The following is a 23,527-nucleotide window of genomic DNA, read 5'->3' as shown; positions in this document are numbered from 1 at the left end:
CTGGCACCAAAACAGAAGTCAGACATAACATATTCTTTCAGGGTTACTTAAAACTGAAACAAAATGATTTCCACAAAAGAAGTTACTAGGGAAAACTAAAGAAGTAATTTGCTATAGTGCTCTGTTATTCCCTTGCATTCTTTGCTGTTTCCATCTGGAGCCTATTAATCCCACAGGTCTTTGGATTAAGCTAGAGAAAAGATCACAACTTCTTGTTTTGTGGTTACAGAATGGAATGTATTTCTAAAGGACTGTATACCAGAAGATGAAATAGAGGTTAAAATGAGATTATTTTTTTCACCCTCTCTTTTGGAATTCATAATTTAAGTTGCAAGCACCAGTACCATTTAATTATCTACTGCAGCTTGGGGAACAAACAGCCAGAATTGGAGATCTATGTGCATTTGCAAGGTTACAGTCTCACTGCAGGTATCTTGGTGTATTGCGATGGATGGAAACTCACATGGCTGGAGTGCTGTGATGGATGAAAACAGATTCTTTAGGAAGGACAGGCTGGGTGAGTGAGGAGATGCAGCTGCCCTTCGTACAAAGGAGCAGCAGGAGTGCATGAAGCACAATCTTGGGATGGCAGGCGCACATAAGGGGTGTTGAGAAAGGTGTCTTCTACAGAACACATGCTTAGGAAAAAGAAGGTCTGCTTCAGAGAAGATCTGGAGATCTTCAGATAAGGTCTTCAGACAGCTAGAAGAAACTTCACTTTCACTTGCCCGGGCCCTTGGGGGGCTCTTCAGCTCTTCAACTCTATCTGCTGCAGAGTTAATGAAGTAGAGCACAATTCAGGAATTTTCTGGACTCCACTGAAGATGATTTCCTGACATCGGTGCCTGAAAAGTCACAGGAGTTCTGTTGTTTCTATTAATTTCACAGAAAAAAAAAATTGGTTGGGAATGTGAATATTGGCAGGAGCCACAACTGCAGTTACAAGACAGTGTAGTTCAATGTGTACAAATACCTGATGGGGGGAATAAAGACAATAAAACCAGACTCTTCTAATGGTGCCTGGTGACAGGACAAGAGACAAAGAGAAATACAGGAAATTTTACTTGAAGAGAAGAAAAAAATTTTTAGTGTTTGGACAATTAAACAGTGCATCCAGTGTCTTAGGCAGGTGGTGGAGTCTCCATTCTTAGCGATATTACAAACCCTGTTGAACAACAGTCCTGGTAAACTTGCTGTAGCTGATACTGCTTGAGCAGGACGTTTGACTAAGTGACTTCCAGAGATACCTGCCAACCTCTGAGATTCTGTGATGTAGATCTGTGATAAAAATAGATTCCAAAGCACATTTCATGATAAATTTTAAAAAAAGCTTATTCATAGAGAAATTAAAGGGAGGAATCCCAGCTGACAAACCAATTTGAAAGTGTTCTTTATTTAAAAATACAGGACCATCAGATTTCTTTAGTCTGTTATGCACAATGCCATACAAATAGCAGCAGAACATGCTCCTATTTATTCTCCCATACACTTCTGTGGCCCTTTCAACCCATGGTTTCACTGCTGTGCAGAAGATGAGCTAAGTGTCACAGTCTGCTGTCATATAACTGGGACTAATGGGCACCATCAATTAATACTATTACTCACAAGCTGTCAGCTGGGGTGATGACTTCCAGACCATCAGCCAAGTATAAAGGAAATCAATACAAAGTTAATCAGAAGATTATGTGTGGACAATGCCTAGCTCTCCCTTCTCATAAGGCTAGGTCTGGACTAAGGAGGGAGAAGCCTGGTGGTTGGGGGAGGTAGAACAGTGATGAGCAGCGGCCCAGTCAGCCTGAGGAAGCTGATGAAGTTGTTGCTATGTCACGGTGACAGATGTAAGATCTGTGTGGGAGTCCTGCCCTGGAGCTCTGCTCAGACCAATTCTTGTCGGCCCACCTGTAACTGAGCACCTCATCCCTTATTCTGCTTTGTTCCCTAGGTGGCTATAGATATTGGCACAATATAATCATAAACCCCGCTGTTTATTCACCTCTGAGAATAAACATAATAACCATAAACCTCTCTGAGAATTCACCGTGGGGAAAAAAACCCAAACAAACAGTTTAGGCACTCCTGCATGTCTCAGAACAAGCAACAACTGAAATCTAGAAACTGATGGAAATAGGGTGTCTGGCAGCTTGCTAGTTATTGAACCCATCTTGTCATGATGATAGAACTAAAAATGGAGTGTTCCTAACCAGAAGAGAACACAACTCAAAAACATATACATGTATTGTGTAAGTCAGTCATAGGATCCAGTCCATGACAGCACATTGTTGTGGAAACATCATTTCCAGTGTCATTAATTATTAGTCATTTTCCCCCTTGGACCTTGCCATATACTGTAATCCTCACTCACTGCTTTTGTCTCTACATGGTTGCAAGAAGGCCACGAAATTGTAGCTTTGTTGACAAATGAAATTTGCTTGTTTACCATGATGTGCAGCTTTTGGTGCAAAGATCACTACTGGCTCATCTGGTATGAGGTAACCAGGGTGGACACACAGATTGCTGGAGACATTGATCAGATCAGCTGACAGGGCAAAAGCACAGCCACAAGAAGGGGTGTAATTTTGGTTTTCTTTTTTTGTCTAAGTAAAAAACTTTAGAAGAAATAGCCTCATCTGTTTGTTAGCTTTAAAAACAGGAAGAAGAACTTCTAAAGTTTCTAGATTTAATTTTTTTCTTTAGAGATGATCAGTGTGAGTCAGTCATTCCTTCTGCCAATCTGGAAGCACTCATAAGGTCCAACAGTCCCTAATAATTCTTAAGGAATAAATATTTTAACCTGTGGAAGACATTTTTGTCCTTGCAGATTGTCAAATTGGCAAGGCTTTTTGGTTGGAAAGCAAACCAGGAATAACAAAGTGATGCTCTCTCTTTCATGAAAATTGGCTTCTAAAGAAGAGAATATACAGGGATTTTTCTGTACCTCCCAGGTTTGCATTCTTTATGTTCATTATTTGGGTCCTATACTCCCTTAACTTGGGCTACATAACATTTCAGTTTGAGAAGCCACACTCTTCTCACATCAATCACAGGGCAAACTAGGAAGAAGTAGACTGAATTATAAAACTGGGATATGAATTGCCAACCAGGTATTAACTGTTTAAACAACACTAAATAGATAAACACCTGAGCTTATTAGCATGCTGCCCTCTCGCTGAGGAATGAAATGGATGATTCCAAACAATAAACAACCACTCTGTTCATCTCCCTCCTTTCTTGTTCCAGCAATTTCCTTTCTCCTACCATTGAAATAAATGCTGCACTAAAGATCTTCAACAACTGCTTGAATGCCACAACATTTACAGATAACAAATTGGTGTAGCAGGGAAAAAATGGCCAGTTTTGCCCATGAAACAGAGTTAAAGTCAGATCAATTGGCAATGCAGGAACACTGTGGAGCTGCCATTCAGGTTTTTCATCAGGTAGCTAACAAGTTATGACCTGTAATCAAAGTAAGCAATACATTACAGAGATTCTTCTTTGTTGCATGTAATCTGTTGAAATGCTGGCATTTAACATGAGTGGGCTGGGGTACCCTGTGGCAATACCTGCCTGTACAGCTTTAAATATATATTTATCTTGTGGCCCATATATTTATGTTATATATCAAATAGAAAAATGATGAGCAGCTGGAGCTGCCTCTTTGGAGGATTGTAAAAGTGAAGCTATACTTCTTGTGATACTCAGCAATCTCTAGCATTCAGTGAGTGTCCTGATTTCCTTTGTAGTTGCTGTAAAATAAAGAATATTCTTCACTTTGTTATGAATTTGTAAAACTGCAGCCATAGTTCCTTCAGGTAAAAATGCCATATGTATGCCAGCTCTTTTGTTTTTGTAGTGGTTGGTTGGTTGTTTTCTGGGTTTGTTTGTTGTTTTTGGGTTTTTTTTTTAAATCTCATACACTTCCTATTTGCTGTTGCAACTGGGACTGCTATTGCTGTGAGCATGTCTTTCATTTATGTACATATGTACATATCCTTGCTCTATTCAGCATGTTTTAACAGAAGAGATGGTTTCAGTGCTGGCAAAGAGAAAGGTCTGAGACAGGCAGGAGGAATACCCAGCTAAGAGGTGGAGTACTGCATGACTTCAAGCCACACAAAATTCCAGCCCAGCAGCCAGGTTAGTGCAGTAACTTGCAGCTGTAGGACTTCAAACCCCAAGGATACAATGCTGAGATGGCGTCTGCTAGTTCTTTGCTGACTCAGGAGACGGAAAAGTTCCTGACACAGCTGAACTAATCCTGCAACAGGAGATCTCTCTTAAAGAGGGCAGCCCCTCTTTGCAGGATTTTGATAATTATTTGGGCAGAAATTTTGCCTCTGACAGGGGGGGTTCATTACCCTATTTCAGTCTCAAGAAGCCCCTGGAAAACTACTTTATAGTGAGATAAGGCACATGCAGGTCCACTTCACTGAATTCTAAAACATAGGCACTAATGATTTTCAACAGCACTGAATAAATCTTCCTTTTCTTGTCTCACTTCCTTTCCCTCCCCCCCCCCCCCCCCCGTTTTCCATCTCTGCACATATCGTCATATTTGGCTTTGTCCTCTGTTTTCTACAAAGTTCTGCAAAAGTAATGTCATCTGAGGAAGGAACTGTCTGCAGGGCATTTATTTATACACAAATAATATTTTGCCATGGCAACGCTAATTTTTTTCATTGCACAGTCCTCTGTATCATGAAATAGCTTTTGAACAGCTGGGCATTCTCCTGCTTCTTCTGCAGCTGATATCTCAAAGAAATCTTAAAAGTGTATTGTTAAAGGCACAGAACCAATAAACAAAAGGGACACCTTCAGTAGAAAAGGTTTTCTGCAGTTGTCAATGGCTTTTGTTCATGACAATAAGAAAGAGTTACCTATTTTAAAACAATCAGTGATGTTAATTTACTCATATTTGATGTTATAGGCCTAATTGTATTTACTTTCACATGTATACTGTAGCATCTGGTACAAATTACTGTCCATGGTGTTTTGTTATTTCTGGATTACAAATTTTTGTTTAAAATTTCTTCTCTTACCTGATTCATTCTACAATGTCCAAAGAGGATAATGGCACATTAATGCTTTTTGAGCAAAAAAAAATACTTCTCTATTTTCAAAGCTAAAATTTGCAGCAGAATACAGGTAGTATATATTAGAAAGAACAGTTTACTTTGGCCAATTGGACACTGCTCCAATGTGGTCCTCAGATAAATAACCCAGACTGTGACTTTAAACTAGGTACCTTTGTAGGGAATAAGACCTGTTTAAGATTCCAGATGTGCACTGAATTACAGCTTTTCCTAAGCCCAGCTGCCATCCCAGGTCCTTGGGCTGAGCAAGGCGTTGCTGACACTTCAGCTCTGAGGTGTTTGATTTCCCTGGCCCTAAACCAAATCCTAGCTCTAGCTTCATGCAAAGTAAATGATAAACCTCTTCAGTTCAAAATATATGCTGTCCTTCTACTCTATCCTATGACCATCTGGATTTTCTCGGAATTTTGTCTTCATGGGAAAACTTTGCAATTTACAAGCTAGAGTTACACTGGTAATCATTGTATAACTGCCTGCTCTAGTACATCTTGTTTCAGAGTACTGTGAATCCCTTTTAAAATTAAAAATATAGTTGTGTGGGAATTAATATTTAGGCTATATTTTTGCAAGTAGTCCTTATTCTATATTTCACAGAATCACATAATATGGTGAGTTAGAAGTGACCCACAAGGACCATGGAGTCCAGTTCCTGACCCTGCACAGGGGACCCCAAGAGTCACACCAGGTGTCTGTACTTATTTAAACTCATCTTTTCATGTTGAACAGCAAAGGCTGTTTTTTCATCCGGATATAACTAACCCTCAGTAACAGGACACTCACAGGACAGCTTTAATTGAAGCATTTGTTTTTGTTCTCACCTGAGTATCTGAAATATTCACTAAAATGACTGAATCTTGAGAAGTTCTGTGGGTTTGTCCAGGAACCAAAATCTCCTTGAATATTGATCCCCAAAACCCAAAATATGGTAATATTTCTCCCTTCTTCTTCCTGAGTTTGTTTCCTTACTGCTCATCTCTAGCAGAGTTATCTGGGGAATTCTAGCACTCAGCTTTGCCTTGCAAAGGTCTTCTCTTGCAGTGGTTCCTGTCTCTTGCTAGTGAAGCAAGGTACTGTAGCTTGAACTTATTCCAAGAAACTCCCTTACATGGGTGCATGTGGAAAAGCTACTTTTTACTACCACTTTTTCATCTGTAGTTCTCATGGCTATGAGATTGCTCATCTCACTTTGGCTCTCCTGCTTTGCCAAGGATGGTGCTACTCCAGCTCTTTCCTATTGGCTTCCTTTTCTCCACAAGGCTGACCAGCCTGCAGTGTGAAGCTGCAGAAGGGACTCTTGTAGAACTGCATTCCCTAGGATTGATCAAGCTTGGGTATTCTTGTGACATTCCTGATCACTTATACCAACTGCAAAATCAGTGACTTGAGCACCCTCCATTGACAGAAAAGGACAGAATTTGCAGCTAAAAGCAATATCCAGTGGCCTTCAGGGACCATTGCCAGGCCAGCAGGCCCATTCTCAGCCTTGTAGTCAATGTTTAGATACTGTACAGTTCAGTCACAGAATCACAGAATAATAGAATGGTTGGGGTTGGAAAACACTTTTAAGATCATCCAACCACTAACATAACACTGCCAGGTCCTTGACTAAACCATGTCCCTAAGTGCTGCATCTACATGTATTTTAAATTCCACTAGGGATGATGAATCAGCCATTTCCAATAATCTGCTAACTGTCTGGTTTAAAAAAAAATAATCATAGAACTCAGATGTGAGAGCAGTTGTAAAAGAGGAAGTTGCAGAGTTTGCTGGTGCCAGCAGAGATTTCACAAAGTGACAGATCATAGAAATTTCATATGCAGGTATTATTCTTGACTGTTCCTTTTACTCTTCTCCATTAAACCATGGTGATGTATGGCAAGAACCCACCTCATTCAAGCAGCTGGCTTTCCTTTACAGGGAATTAAACAATTAAACAAAGTCTGAAAATAATAATCTTAGTAAAATAATACCATAATTATAAAAAGTAGCCTGATTCTTTTAATGTAAGAGAGTACTTTCAATGTAAGAGAGGGTTCCTTTAGTCTCTTTGTCGCCCCTTGCAAAGAGTCAGCTTTACTGAGCAGTGCCTTCATGCCCAGCTTAAACTTTCCTGAGACTGGCCTCCTGGTCTTTTCCCTACTAAGAGAACCCTGCATATTACAGAATGATTGAATATTTTTAAGGATTGCTTGGTTCAGCCACTAACTAAATTCTTATCTATAAGTACGGCACTACTCACAGATACACATGTATCTCATATATATACTTACATACAGCAAATGCTGACTTGGCATCTAAAACAGATCAACCCCTCCTGTCTGTTGTCGTGACTGTGTATCACAACCCTCAGCAGCAGCCAATCCTGCCAAGGTCAGTCGCAGCAGGATTCCCTTCACTGAGCCTCAGCAGGTGACCCAGCAGTGGCCTGACTGCAATTTCCATTCACAAAGTCATGTGCTCCTGAAGATCAGTCACCCACTCTCAGCAAACTAGAAGCAGTGCAGAGCTCCATGGATCTCCATGTGTAGTTTTCAGAACATCAACTGGTAGATGCAACTTCAGTGCACAGAAGAGTAAATACACAGAATTGAGACACAATAAGTTGAAACAACATGACAAACATGTGCATTTTGTCAGGAGTAAACCATGTCGGGCTGTGCAGAGCAAGGCATTCCAAAGTGTTATTCAGAATCACTTCAACAGAATGTGAATGAATTTTCTCTCTGAGCCATCCCAAAGCACACAGGTGTAACTGCTTTGCTGGTAAACACGTGGCTCATGCCAGAGACAGCAGTAGAAGAGCTTTTCCCATGCTTCAGCTGCAGTTGCAGTTTCCTGCTAAGAATACAACCAGATAGCAACCAGAAAAATGAAGTTATACTGCCAGGAGTTTTTCCTGCTCATCCCATGGGTACATTTCTTCTCTTAGCCCACCCTCAAATGGTAAACCATATGGGAGCAGAAACGTCCAGCACAGCCACTGGCCGCTAGTACCTTCTACCTTTCCAATGGCAGTATTCCTACAGCATGACATACTTCCAGAGAATGGAGAAGATAGCAGCTGCAGAGACTGGCTCATAGGCAAGTTCAGAATCATCTGAAATTGTGAATCACAGGACACAATGGGCAGAGGACTTAAGAAATATGGATATACCAAAGCAAAGTTAAATTAGATGAGCTCAGCTGAAATTATTTGTATTTTTCTTATTGAAGATAAATATAAAAAGAAAAAGATGCCAGGACTTCTGCCTGAGTAGACTTGTAAAGTGTCATGTATGATTATAGTTCCATTAAAGCATATAAAGCATAAAATAATATTAACACATGTATATGAGAAGACTGAAGTTTGAACACTAAAAGGTACTACAAGACCTCATTTCCTTTTCCAGTCCTGATATCCTTTTCCAACTGAGAACAGCACTGGTGTCCAATGTCTGAGAACAAGTGGAAAATTTGGATGTGCCTGGGCATGCAGAGAGGGTTTTTTATTAAGTGTATTTTCCAGAATTTCAAAGCAAACACTGGAGAGGACAGTATCTGTAGCTGTGCAGAGAATTTGGAAAAGCTCAGACTTTAGTCGCTGCTCGTCTCCTTCTCTGACGTTGCAGTTAATCTGCAAAAATGGAGTCAAATTAATAAAAGTCAAATGGTAGCCTGTGGATTAACTTTGCATTCAAAGCAAGCTCACTTAGCAAGCTCACTCAATAGGAATTGACAGGAGGTGTAACTGGCCTTCTGCCTCATGCTTGATCTCTGCATTCCCTGTCTCAAAAGGCAGTAAGGACAAATGTGGCTTATCCATTTCCTGCCTGGTCAGGAACAAACTGGGTAAGTGCTTATGGAATTAAACTCCACCATCTGTAGAAGCCTTTTGTACCTCTCAAATATTCCTATATAACAATTAATGATGCTTCTGACATTTGTTTTCCCTTGTGAGATTGCCTGGTTAGCATGGCCTTGATTATGTTATACTCCCTGATATGAAGAGGACAACCTAATTAAATCAACAGCAGGAAAGGATGGGGTGAGGAAACATGAGTCAATAAGGGGCAAAATGCTTTTACAAATTCATCATTAAGAAGAATGTCTTCAATACAGTTCTTGGAAAAGAGCGTAGTGGGCCACTGAGGTTTTACATCAGTTTCAGGAATTTCAATGTCATCTCATTCACACACACCTGCTACTTCCTTGGCTCCTGAGAGGATGCAGCAAGCTGGAGTTTTGAAAACCAGTTTACACATGGTGCTGTAAACTTTGGTGGCTGACATGTGAAGCTAAGCCATCTCTGCTAAGAGGTGGAACATCTTGGAAATCAGCAAGGAAAAAACTGAGGGCATTGGCCACTACAGCTGTTCTTAGTGAGTGCTTATATTGGTGAGTCATCAGCATCCATTGGCTATTTGTGCCATCAGCTGTTCAGAAGTGATGTATTCTAGACAATGCACTATACTCAATTCTGTATAAAAATAGGCATGTGTCAAAGCTGCTGGAGAAATGTAGCTAATCAATTGCCTTACTGAAATTAGTTCATGGAGATACTGAAATTGGCCAGAATAAACTTTCTAACTCAATTTGAAGGATTAAAAAGCAAGCATTATTTATCTGCACAGGACACACAGAGGATCAAACTCTCCTCACCCAGTGTGTGAGGTGAAACTTTACAACAGGAAGTTTATCCATCATAATCATACATATTCATTAAAAGGTGTGTCTTATCTAATACATAAACATCACTTCCCTAAAAAAAATTTACACACATCCACCTCCTGCTGGAAGTCCTTTTATGGTCCTGGAGAGTAACAAAAGGGGTCTCTGGTGGTCCTATTCATTGAGCACTTTGATATTAAAGCATGGTAATAAAATGGAAGTCTGTATTTTAAATACTACTGTGCGCCACCAGTCAAATCTGAAAAGTATGCTATGTTTGCAGCCCTGACTAGACAAATAATTCAGAATTTCTGTATTTGCAATGCAACAGATTAAGTGATCTTAATGTCTTTTAGATGTGAGGTGAGAGAAGGCCACTGAGGCAGTTGGCCTGGAGAACCTGTCCTGCAAGGAGAGAGTTCAGCTGGAAGAGAGATAACTTTGGTAACATCCAACAGCAGTCCTGGACAGGAGAGGGACAGAGGAAATGCAGCATCCGGACTCATCAGAGTGGTGCATGGTTGGAAAGTGAGAGGGAATAGCACAGCTGAAACAGTGGAAATTCAGAGCATTCACAAGGAAGAAACACTTTCCTCACAAAAACAGCCCAGGACTAGAGCCAGGGACCAGCTTGTCCAGTCGGACTTGGAGGTTATCAAAGCCCAACTGAGCAACCTGGTCTAAGCTCAAAGCTGGCTCTGCTTTGGGCAGAGTTTGGACTGGATGTCTCTCGTGGTCCAGTCCTGAGTTGTTCCGTAAGCCGATGAACTACAGCACTCGGAGCATCTCAGCAGCTGCTGGACCATTCTTAGCTAAAAGTGCCAGGGTACCTACCCTGCCATGGTCCTCTGAAGGTCAGGTTTAGTAGAAGGGAAGGACAGACTGGCAAGCTGTGGTAACACGGAAGCTCTTCGGTAGGAGCCCCTTCGTCCTCTGCAGATGTGTTTGAGTGGGCATCTTACTGTTACAGCGCACAAACACCTGACAGGGAGTACGTCAGCCAGAGCCGAGCTCTTCGAGTGGTACCCAGTAATGGTAAGCAACGACGGGAGCGATGCACAGCCTACAAGCTGAAACGCGGAAAAAAAAAACCACTTCAACGCAAGAAAGCACATTTCGCTGCGCGGTGGGTGATACTCTTCAGCAGGTTGCCCGGAGAGGAGGCGGCAACCCCCACTCTGGAGGGTACTCAAGCCTCAGCCACTCCGGCCTTGGGCTACCGTCGGGGGCCGACCCCGCTCGGCGACAGGAGTGGGACGGGCCGCCCACCCGCGGTGTCCACGGTCCCTCCCCGTCCCTCCCCTGCCTGCCCGGCCGCGCTGCCCTGCCCGCGCCCCGCGGGGGTGCCGAGCGGCCGCGCTCAGCCCCGCCGCACACCGCGCCCCGGGCCGGCCGCGCTCGGCGCCCCGCTCTGCCCCCAGCCCGGCCCCCGGCGCGGAAGATGCTGCGGCTCTGCCTGCTCGCCGCTCACGGTAAGCGGCGGCGGGGACGCCTCCCGCCCGCCCGGGACGCGCCTGGCGCTGCTCCGGGGGCGGCGGCGGTCCCGGGCCGGGTGCGCCGTGACCGGGGCTCGTTTTGTCCTTGCAGCTCTTCGGCTCGCCGGGGCGGCCTTGCTATCGCCCGGGTCGTGCACCTTCGAGGACAGCGCCTGCGGCTACCAGTGGGACTACGCGCATCTGCCCTGGACGCTGCACGGGGAAGGTGAGAGCGCTGCCGCTCCCGGGCGCAGCTCCCCCCGCGCTCACCTTTCCGCCCGGCGCTGCCGCAGCCCTCGGCGGGGCGGCGGCATCTCGGGGTGCCGCTGCTGGCGGCGGCGCCGCGCCGCTCGGTTTTCCGCGGGGAGCAGCCGCCGTCGAGTTCCTCCCGCTGAGTGTGTTCCTTCCTGATACCAGGCAAGCCCTGCGGGGAAACCTCTGCACTCTCCTGGCGCAGGTATCTCCGCAGGTTTCTGCAGGATGCCTCAAAAATCTCCTTTCTTTCTTTGTCTTTCACGTTTTGTTGGGAAAAGGTGTCTTTTATCACGACCTCTTTCTAAAAAAGCCAGTCACATCGGTCCCATTCCTTATGTATTATTTTCCTTATGCATTCCTTATGCATTATTTTCTTTCTAAATGTATTTTGGGTTCTATTCCAAAAGTGGATGCATTTCCAGGGCAAGAGACAATCTTTGGCAAGAATATCTTTGCAACATGTTCAGTTAAGACTTTTCTCTGATTTATAGTATGTCCAGTTCAACAGAAAAAGTGAAGTCTTTCAGTAAGTTGTATTAGGCTTTACAAGACTTAATGCTGTTGAAAAGAATAGTCAGTCACTGCACAGTTTCCATGCAACTCTAACTACTTGGTAAGTTTTCAGTGTGGGCTCCAATTTTTGACAGAATCTGCATGAACAAAAGACTGAACAAAAATATACACAGCATAGTTGTAACTGGGTAATAATTTAATTTTGATTATGTGTTCACCAAATTGTCATTCATTAAGTGAAAGCTGTGCGCACACAGAAAAAGGGACTATGTGTTTTTAAAGTTTTTAAGCCCAAAAACATGTGCCAAAAATAATGAAGAGGTGAGTACAGTACAAAGAGATAGACAGCCCCTCAGAAACCATTAATCAGTCCTCCATTCAAAACTGGCAGGTCCAGTTTTGTATTCCACTTGTCTCTCAGTTAAAAAACCCTATTTTTTCCCCCGATTCATGCCCAGTTCTCACCTATGCAAAATAAGTCACCTTCATTGTTACTTTTTAGATTAGTCAGTAGGCTTTGAGAATGTTCAAAAAACCCTAACTCAGAAAAGCCTGCAAGGATGTAATAATTGAAATATGTGCTTTTTCTCTTATTTGATATATCTTTCTTAATTAATTAATTTATTTAAATATACATAGATTTTCCTGTATTTTTGAAATTTCCTTTATTATCGGAAATTAAGTAACCATCTTTGCTGTCCCAGCTATGCCTCCTAATACCATGCCCTCTTAGTCTATCTGTCTGCAAAGCAGCACTTCTTCCTTATGATTTACAGGCAGCCACATGGTAGTGGTATTGATTCAGCTCCAAGGGGCTGGGAGTTGCTGGGAGCAAAACCTACAGAAGTGGGTGTGTATCATGTTGTGCACATCCACACTAAGTGTTTCAAGACATAAGGACCTTTGACCAGGGATTTGGATCAGCAGCAGCCTGCTTTTTTTGGTGCACAGAACGCAATTTTTGTTACCGTAGTTTGATCTTTACAAACAAACAGACCAGCAGCTGCACAGCTTCTGTTATTGCACATCTCGTTTTCAGAGATACATAACTATACTCTGGGAGGATATGTGGTGTACCAGCTCTCGTAACAGACATGGTTCTGTCAGGATTTCCATTATAAACAATTTTCTGCAGTCTGTAATTTGATCATAGCAAGACATGCTGTGCAAACATTTGGCACACAAGGTATTCTACTTGTCTCCTCAGAAATACGTTCATAGAATCACAACTAAATCTACCTGAATATAATTCATTCTAATCTACTCAGCAGGTGTGCAAAACTAATCTTCTTTAGACGCTCTTTCATTCTTTTATCTTATAAAACCATGCCCCTTTTGGCAGCACTGTGTCCTGGTATTTGCTGGTCAGTGTATGTGCATGTGGTGATTTACTGGCACAGCAGAGGAAGTTAGGAACGGGAGACACAGCTTAGCTTTGAATTGTTCCGCTTCTCCTTGCATTGCTTCAAAGTTGTTTTATTATTTTATAATGTTATTTGTGGTGTAGAATTTCGTTCAGTGGGTCTTTAGCAGGGATTATCTGACTGACAGTGCAAGTTCTTGCATCTTGTAAATCTCTCAATAGTGTAGTCTTGTGCCAAACTGTCAAGGTGATGTAAATATAACTAAAACCGTGCCCAGAAATTTCCACTCCATACTTGAAAGTATTTTGTCCAGTTGCCAAGGAAGCCAGTATCTTCTGATGGGGCAGGAACACGGAAAGGAAGTATAAATTTTGCTTTTGTTTGCAGCTACATAGTGTCACTTAAATGAATATATTTCTAAAATTCAGCTGCTGTTTTAAATGTTTCTGGTTTCTCTTTAGTATTCTGGTAGTTCCAGCATACAATAATTTTTTTTGTTTTATTTCAGAATTTTCATAATTGAAAAAAAAATTTATAGCTAAAGTTTTGATACCTGTAACTGGCATTTAAGGGCCTATTTTTATCAAGTGCAAATCAAAAGAAAATACTCAGTGCTACAAAGGGTAGCTGTTTCACTGCTAAGTGCTTTACTCAAGACTGGCAAATCTGGCCCTAGTGAAGTGGCTGTTTGTAGGAACAGCTATACAAGAAACAATTCAGGCATCTGTCCAGTCGACCTGTGCTCCCATAAAACCTCTGCTTCAGTGAAACCCTCCATAACCCTCAAGCTCTCTTACCTGACTCTGAATTCAGGAATAAGACCTTCAAGCATATCAATGCGCTTTTTTTAACTGTCAGCTTTTTCAGTGACTGGCTAGCTTGGTGTTTGCATTTTAGAACGATAATGATTTTAGCAGACAAACACCATGCAAGAAAAAATGTAACATAAAGAAAAAGCTGTGGATATAAATTTCTAGTGAGCCTTGGGGTGGGCTGGGAAGCACACACATCTGAGGTCATAGCCCAGGCTGGTTAAGTACTGTATCAGGCTTGAGGCATCCTGTTCCATAAGGAGCCGGTTCTGTTTTCAGTGTAGCATGGGAAATTCCGTGCAACACCTTCTGCTTCATGTGTTTGTAGGATACTAACTACACGAGAAATATAGTAATGTTGTTGCTCAGGAAGAGATCATCACAGTATAATCTTGCTTTTGAAATGAGCAACAGATCAATTTGTATGTTACCAGTGATAAGATCTGAAAGCTTTATGTGAGTTTCTCCTATGCATAAACAGAGGAGACAATGGTCCATGTTCATTTCAGTGGTGTAGGCATGCCCGTAGAAATGTTACATTCATGATGCCTTGAACAGATAATTTTACTTTGAGTTCAAAATATAAGACAAAGATTAAACTCTGTGACTCAACCAATGGATAGGAAATTTAGGAATCACATCTGTATTCATCACTACTGTAGTAGCTAGAGATAGTTGAGAAGTTTGAACACCATGCTGGTTCTACTAACACCTACAGGTGTATGGAGCATGTCCAGTTATTTTGGGGCATAGAGCTTTGCAGATGCATAGTGGCTGATATCCATAAGTATTTACTTCTTTGTCGTCAACATATGTGTTTGCAAAGGAAAATACCAGTTAATTCTAATACATGCTGTCAAGCTGCATAGGGTAAGATTCATCAAATAATATTGAGATTTTCTTTAACCAAATTACGCAATTATCTTAAATGACAGACATGCTCTGCAAATCCAAAATGGTCTTTGTAACAAAGGAAGATGCTGTGTGTAATAGGCAGTAATCCTCAGTAGAGTAATAAAAACATGCAGACCCACTTAAAACAGCAATAGGAAACGCAGCCTTGGTTCAGTTGTAGGCATTCTGAAGTGTTAGGTTTGGGCATTTTTTGCCAAACCTTATGCTTAGCCATGTCCAGCACAGAGCTGGCCATAACCTGATGGTAAGAACATCCTGCTCACGAACATTGTTAGAGATAAATTTCATTAAACACAATGACTATGGTATGTCTTTTCTGGGACTCTGGGCAATGTTTACATTTTTGCTTAGACTATCCGTACAGCACTTTGTGTGAACTGTTGGTGTGTTTTGTTTTCCATTGCCCTTCACTCTAACAGAGTCCAGTTTAATAGTGCTAAAAATAATGTGCATTTTGGCTTTCGGTTTAACTCTGCCCTAATGGAGTTTGCTATGCTGCATCTGCTTGCCTGGATTTAGCACTAGATAAGAAACTTGTCTATTATGACAGCAACCTATAGGGAAGAGCGATTTTATATTAGCAATGTAAATGCTCCAGAAAGCAAGTGATCATTGTTTAATGTGCCTAATGAATTCTGTGGCACTGGAACACTAAAGCTATCACTGGTAATTGATACAGCTGAATGCACCTGTCAATAGGATAATTGACAGCTTCAAATACCTATTTTTTGAGTGTTGCTTTCCTTCAAAAATTCTGGAAGTGTGTATTTCTTCATATCTCGTGTCGCCAAGAATATATTTTAATAGCCCACATTTCAGGGGTTTAATAATGTTTCCTCTTTCTGCAGTATTTTGAAGGAAAAGAGAGAGATTTCACTCAGAAGAGTGATGTAATAGATTACATTACCTACAAATATGGCCATTTTTTCTTATTCTTAAAGTGTATGCCTAGTTTTGCCTCATTATTCCAAGATGCTGCTCCTGTGATACACTCCAAACAGGCATCCATCAGGTAACAATTTATGGAAAGCTGGTGAGCAAGCAACATCAATAACAATAGTTTCAGGAAACTGAAGCTTGTCTTTTGGAACATATTTATCACGTAGCTGCATTTAAAAATATATGGAAAATAATTTCAAGAGACAGGACAGCTATTGCAGGCCATCAGACAAGTCAGGCATGAGAGCAGCAGCATAAGGAATCTCAAATCTAAACATTGCCTGCATACCATTTAAATAGCTTGTATTTACAGCTGTGCCATATGACTTAAAATTGACCTCTTTTGATCTGAGCTCTCTGATCTTGAATGTCACATCACATGGTTGTAATATGCAGGGTAATGAAGCAGGTGATAACTGGCAATCCTAGATTTTGTGGCACAGCAAACACAGTTCATGTCTGGTATGTGCTCTGTCATGCTTCATTACAAACCTATTGGCAAATAAATTAGCACATTTGAACTTTTAGTTTTCTTTCCATCTGTCTACAGTACTTTTCTGTACATTGGGAAGTAAATAATTTGAAAATGTAAAAAAAAGTTGTAACATTGCTGGCTTTGTACGATTATTGTGAGGGGACAAGTGGTCTCACGTGTTTGTTGTGAGATCACTGTGTACTTGGGAGTCAAGGAGACTTGCACCAGCTTGTACCTAGCTGCAGCAGAACCAGGCTGGCATACCCCGGAGCTTGTTTGCTGCCAAGTTCTCAGTTGATGAATTCAGCCTGCCACAGGAGCTTAATGGTTTGGGGTTTCCAAACCTGTAGCCAGGGCATCTCTGCACTGAGTGCTGTTTGATGGAGGGTAGAAGCCCTTAGATTGGCATGTGGTCTGTTTTGCCTTGACCTGATAATTAAAATGTTGGTGTTCCTGGCCAAAGTAATTGAGTTTGGAGAGACAGCTGTCCTTACTGAGGAGTGGGGAAAGAAAGGCTGACTTACACACTTCTTTTACGCTTAGACTCTCATGTTCTTCATGTTTTCCTTCTGGTGCCATTTCTCCTGTACACTCAACTCAGCCATCACTCTTGTGTAAGCAACTCATTTCTTCCTGCTCTTTTCCTGTTCAGGCTGCCACTGGCAGTTTAATAGTAGTACCATGTGTGAGGAGCATTCCATCTTGCTCCAGCCTGTCCCTTGTCTTGCTGATCCCAGATCCCAGAATCTTACATTTTGCTTGCCCAGGCATAACTTCCATCCTAGGCTTCTGGGTAAAAGCATTTTTATTGAGCTATGCCCACATCACAGTTATTAGTGTATTTTTTCCCCATCTTCAGAAGTAGGTCTTGTGCAAAAAAAAAGGCCGAGGGCACTTTATGTCCATCAAGAGCTTCAGCAGCGGTTGCCAGTGCATGATGACACTTGTGATAAGTCTGGCCTTTCCATTTGCTACAGAGGAACAAACAAAGCCTGAATTGTTGTCAGTGAGTCACTACATGAGAGATGAGTTTCAAAGCATTCCTCTTCTCCACAGAATAGTAACATTCTCATAAGTGTATTTTCACATACAGCTGTCACTGATTCAGCGCTTACAGAGTCAACAACTGCTGCAGTGCGTTTTACACTGAGCCATGGGACCTGGCCACAAGAGAGAGAGCATGACTCTTAGAAAATTAATGTTTACTGAATATACCTTGCACTTCTGACAATAGGCTGGACTTTGTTTTGCATGAAAATACTGAAAATAGATAATTTGTCAGTTGAATTTAAAAAGAAAAGAAAAAGAAAAAACTTAAGAAGGTCAAAAGAGAATTTGGGAGTTGTGATGGAGGTGAAATCACCTTAGTCAAAAAAAAAAAACAAAACGCTTGTAACCCCCTTGCAGATGTTGTTGAAGTTTGCTAAAATTGAAGTACAGACATGCAAATCACTGAAAACTTCTAGAAATATCTTCAGTTTTTTGAAAAAAAATGGAGGATGCAAATGAACTAAAGTGAAATTTCTTTCAGTAATTTCAAGATGCATGGCATGAGTTTTTTAATCAGTAAAAGTGCTGTTACGCAGTACTTTGTGGTTGTTCCACCTGTTACATTACATGCATAATCATTTTGAAAAATGAAGAGGAAAGCAAATCATTTGCCAGTTCATTTTTTGGAGGGAAGAAATTTTCACTATAAATTTTGGTCAAGATCCAGTGTGAGTCAAGATGTAGTGAGGAAAAGTAAGCTTGCACTTGTGCAGAAAGGATGATCACAGACACTCCAGAAGCATTTCTGCTAGTGAAGAAGACTTGTTCGTCTTGCACATGGTCCAGACTGTTCAAAACTTTGATAGAATCAGTCTGAAAATGCCCTGATATTCTTATTATATAGGATGCTATTGAGTAGAAATATTTGGAAAGTTATTGAAAAAGTCCAAATCAGTTACAACTAGTTGGTTTTGTTCGATTTTTTTGGAGCTCTCCTATGACGTTACTTTCTGAGGCATTTCATCCCCAGCCACTGTGTGCAAGGGCAGTACAAACAAAGCTGTAATTACTTGACTGATTAAACTTACCAAATAGGGCCAAATCTTCTGTGGTTACATCTCATGAAAATATACTTTAAAAATTGGAGAGATTTTCCTTTAATGTTTGAGTTTTTACTGTCTAATAATACTTTTTTGTTGTTGTGCTACAGAAGGCCAGATAAAAGGCCTTGTAATTTTATATAATGCTTTGATTGCTTAGAATGCTTTATATCATTTGAAGAATTTTATTGCTCCCATTGAAAAGAGTAAGCCTCTTTTGCCCCATCCTTCACTGTGTCTCTAGACAGCCAGAGATTAACGGGGGATTATTGTAGTCCTTCTTCACATCATAATCAAGCCAAAGATTCTTACAATTTTACGTAACAGTATAGTGGTCTTTGATTAACAGTGTGTTTGTTCTATACTATATGGCTGTTCCTTTCCTCCAACATATTTTCCTTTCCCAAATGTGGCTCAAGGTCAGCATTTGAGACTACTCTACAAGTGTGAGTAATTGTGTTGGTGTACTTTTAATGCTGTTTTAAATAGATATATTCTCTGATAAAGTATGAGCTACATGTTACTAGCACTTCTTTCTGTTCTGAAAACCTTGTAAGTCTAGTATGAAAATAACCATGAATCATGGTAATTAGATTTCCATTTGAAACATTAGCCAACGTGTTTTAGGAAACAGAGTCTTCAGAGTTTTCAATTAGCACACTGTTAAAATGTTTTAAGAGGCACTCTTGAGACGTGCCAAGTTTCTTCAAATTTCCTGGCCCACAAACTGTATTTGGTATTAAAAATGCATAAAGAGCTACAGTAATGGAAGGGCAGTTTACAGCTGTTGTATACTAAACCATAGTGAGATACAAAACTATTGAAGGAAGTAATTATCCATTTTTTCAGGTTATCTTATTTTTTGGGTGTTACATCACTAACAATTGATCAATACTGTGAGTCTGTTGCCTTGTCTATCCCTCATGGTTCAAAAAGATTGGAGCAGGCTTCTGTGTGACAGTGAAGTCTAGGGAAATGCTAATGCATTTGTGGCAAAATATTACGTCTGGAGGGTAAGGAAGCCAGACAATGATACCTGATCATACCTGTGAATAAGCAGATTTACTGTTAAGCTGTTAATAAGCTGTTTTCTAATGACATTTAAGATCATGTTCTAAGACACTAAATAAAATTTAGATTTACTCTGTAATCACTTCTCTTTGGTAAAATTTTTAAGTGTTCCAGAAAGCACTTTCTCCTTGCAGTAGAAATCCTCTCAGTGGATACATGAGATGGGGAACCTTAATTGTCCAATGAACTTACTAATTCATTTGTACATCTGGCAATAAAAATGTGACTCACTTCACTGTCCTCTTTCACATTCGCTAAACAGGTTTATTCCAGCCTGGAACATGGTTTCTTGCTTTTTAGAAATTACCATGAATATGACTTGAGAAGGCCCTTGAATAAGGCTGGAGTCAGCAGGTGGGATGAGTGCTTTCTCTGGGTTAGAGGACTGTGGAATGCAGCAAACACCACTTTAACGTCTGTTTATTCCAGTGCTAGGTGATAAGGTTGGTGCCTGACTATAAGAATCCAACCAGGCTCACAGAGTTATAGGTACCTGTAAGGCAAAGTTGCTTCTGACTTAAAATCTTTATGGATACTGCAAGATCTGTGAGCACTGGAGGGTCTTTTGGGAAAACATTCCATATTTTTTATATTGTGTCCTAGTTAGAAACAGCTCAGTAGAAAAGGCCCTGGAGGCTTTGGTGGATACGAGGTTGGACATGAGCCAGCAATGTGTCCTTGTGGCGAGGGCAGCTCATGGTGTCCTGGGCTGCATTAGCACTGTTGCCAGCAGCTCAAGAGTGACCCTTCCCCTCTGTTCAGCACTGCTGAAGCCCTTTCTGGAGTTCTATCCAGTTCTGGCCTTCCCAGTACAAGAGAGACACAGACATAGTGGAGAGTGCCCAGTGAAAGATTATGAAGATGATTAAGAGACTGGAGAATCTCTCGTGTGAGAAAAGTTTGGCAAGAGCTGGGACTGTTCAGTCTGGAGAAAAGAAGGCTTGAGGAGGAAGTTTATATTAGAAATAAATCTAAAGGACCTGAAGGGAGGGTGCAAAGGGGATGGAGCCAGGCTCTTTCTGATGGTAGCCAGTGACAGGACCAGAGGCAATGGGCATACACTGCAACACAGAATGTTCCCTCTGAACAGTATGAAGCACCCTTTCACTGTGAGGGTGGCTATCAGGCTGTGGAATCTCTATTCCAGCTGATACTAAAAAGTTATCTGGACATGGTCCTCAGTAACTGGCTGTAGATGGCCCGGCTTGAGCAGGAGGGTCAGAACAGATGATTTCTGGAGATGTCTTCCAACCTTAACTATTCTGTGATTCTGTGGCATCTTCATATTTTTGACTGAAAGTTAAAAAAGCCCTACTGCAGTGGCCTTTCAAAGATATCTTCATGCACAGGAAAAGAACATAAGAATTTCTGGTTCCTTGTAAAGTTAAGAATTAAACAGAATAGTCACATGCTATGTGTAGATGCCTGATCCATTTATATGTATGTATATATGAAATCTCTGCACCCTCATGCAGAAGAAAAAATGAGTTTGTTGTAGATCCCGTTAGATGAATGATCTCTTAGTTGTAAGCAGAATATGGAGACCTTGCTACTTACTGATATCTTTGGAGCTTGATTGTCATATAGCTAATGTTTCTAATGCTTATGGCTGCAGAATTTCATGGGAAGCAGATAGGTTAAAGTGTAGAGTACTCTGATGCATTTTGTGACATCTGTTCTTTATAATTTCCTACTTCTTTAGTAATTTCCTTTTGAAAGCTTGCCTTTGGCATGTTCTGTTTTAGACATGGTTGTTATCCTGAGGAAGTTTTAGCAAAATAGTTGTGCTCCATCTAATCACTCTTGGCAGATCATTCTGCACATGAACCTCCTTGACTGAGACCACAGTTTTGCAGCTGTTTGGCCAAAGTGAATTGAGTTCATTTTAGGCCATATGAGAGAGTTGATGGTAATTGGCATCATTGTTTCCTGGAGCCAGCAAGGAAGCAGATGAATGAATGGATATTGACTCTGAGCTGCTCTCAGCTCATCACTATGTTCAGAAAGGTGATGAAACAGATGTAGGTGTCTGTGCTCTCTCCCTTGCATCTGTTTGGGAAATAGAGTCCTTAATTCTCCCAAGCCATGTATCCTCAAGCTGACCTGCAGTTCATTGTCAGTATTTATTGCAGTTGTCTGCTCCTAGCAAATCCCTTCTTCTCTCCTTCCCCTAAGTGCCAGATGGATGGTGTACAGCAAGGTATATTCTCTGCCTTAGACATGAAAACACTTGTGGCAAACAATCACAGTCATTTGCATGCTGTAGGAAAGAGCTGGAACCAGTAGACCGGGTACCTGGTGACACATTTCTTCATGCTTCACAATCTTCCCGAGGTATTTTTTTTTTATCCCAGGAGAATCATATTTATGTACCCAAGTGTCAGGTGATAGTCAGTTTTGTCCTGTATGATTACAATAGTATGACAGTGACAACTGGAGTAATGCCACTGTTGTTATATTTTGCCTCTCCTCCATAGTAATTAATTTTCCGTTATAGAGCCTGACAGTTTGGTGTCATCCTTAACTGTTCAGTTCAGAAAATTTACTCAATACAGAAAATACAAGAAAATGAGGAACTTCTAGTACTGCTCTGGCTTTGAGCTACAGATTGGTGTACTCCCCTAGCTGAGAACAAATTTGGATATGGTTTTCCATAGTGTAAACTACTTTTTGATTGTGTCAAGTCCTGAAGTCTTAAGCAAAGTAAAGTCTGCATTGAGTGCCAGAGTACAGAGAGATACCCAAACACAAACTGCAAATGCAGCTATCCTGGTGCCTGGATTTTAAAAGGTAACAAATACAGCAGCAATAATTTTTTAAAGAAAACTGGATATACTAGATCTTTTCTTCCCTTAGAGGTAGGCCTTAGCGACATGGTAATGTGGGGACAAGCACCTATAAAATCAGACACTGTACAGAATAAAGTGCGTTTTCTAGTCTATGTCATTATACAGGTTTGCTCAATGTTTGCATCTGCAGCTTAATATTGAGCTTCACAGTGCTCACTGTCAGGTATTAACATCTTCATAGACAGCCTCTAGAACTTACATGTAGCTGTAGGAATGCTTCATATTCATAAGCATATTCATATGATGCGGTTTTATAGCATTTCAAGTAGAGTGACCTTTAACATTTTGAATATGCATCCATATAGCTAGTTAGTGCTAATCTAAGCTGTGCTTTGTAGAAGCTTAGTTGAAGTTCACAACAAGCAGGAGGAATTCAAATGAATTAAGCTTTTCTAGTCCCTATACAGTCATTGCTTTACATTTGAATTCTTACAGGACCTTTCATAGAGGGATTTTTTTCCTGGCCAAGGATATTCTTGTGTGCTTGAGTGGAAACATGAGAGGCTTTATACCAATACCAGATTGTCCTCTAAATATAGCCACTTCTAGTTGTTATTTTAAACCGAGTGTCAAACTGGAGTTATTAGGGCAGTAACTGTGGTTTGTTTGAAAAAGAAGAGAGAACGTTGCACAGTGAAGTTGTCTTATATGGAAATAAGATGAGTGGTATGTGTAGTTTGGACTAGCACATGTAGGTAAAAACCTTAGAGCTGTAATCAGTGTTTGTTTTTATATAAATTTGGAGTGAGTATAAAGTGAATATAAATTCACAGCTGATGAGTGTTGAAGCCAAAAAGAGGGTTACATGATCAATCATCCCTTACTAACATAGAGATGAGAATCTTTTCCTGTGCTGGGTCAGCTAGATATTTTTCTGTTAGTTAAAAAAGTTCTCTTTTTGTGGTTGCTTAGATTTTGTGCTGTTTTTTTTTTTTTTTGAAATTTTTTCCTTTTTTTTTTTTTTTTTTGAGAGAAAGACCATTTAGTGTTTTCTGTTAGTTATGCATCTAGAAAGACGTTTCATTGCTATGC

General features: G+C 40.9%; 1 protein-coding gene and 1 long non-coding RNA gene across 3 annotated transcripts in view; one reads left to right on the top strand and one right to left on the bottom strand.

The window, feature by feature from the left end:
* Positions 1 to 4,562: 4,562 nt before the first annotated feature.
* LOC119695758 lies at positions 4,563 to 23,436 on the bottom strand. Its single transcript, XR_005255378.1, has 3 exons — positions 11,483 to 23,436; positions 10,572 to 10,807; positions 4,563 to 8,703 (listed from the first exon to the last, which is right to left on the bottom strand). It is a non-coding gene; the product is annotated as an uncharacterized LOC119695758 (long non-coding RNA).
* MAMDC2 (MAM domain containing 2) overlaps positions 10,838 to 23,527 on the top strand; it is a 56,561-nt gene continuing 43,871 nt past the window's right edge. The window contains exons 1-2 of one of the 2 annotated variants that reach the window (XM_038124842.1): positions 10,838 to 11,209; positions 11,325 to 11,438. In XM_038124842.1, coding sequence (XP_037980770.1) covers positions 11,179 to 11,209; positions 11,325 to 11,438 — 145 coding nt within the window. In that variant the 5' untranslated portion in view covers positions 10,838 to 11,178. The remainder of the gene's footprint in view (positions 11,210 to 11,324; positions 11,439 to 23,527) is intronic. The other variant, XM_038124841.1, reaches the window with a different exon arrangement.

This window comes from Motacilla alba, chromosome Z (assembly GCF_015832195.1).
Source record: "Motacilla alba alba isolate MOTALB_02 chromosome Z, Motacilla_alba_V1.0_pri, whole genome shotgun sequence".
In the NCBI taxonomy this organism is placed as follows: Eukaryota; Metazoa; Chordata; class Aves; order Passeriformes; family Motacillidae; genus Motacilla; species Motacilla alba.
The sequence above is the reverse complement of the archived record's forward strand: the minus strand, read 5'-3'. Positions and strand labels throughout refer to the sequence as shown.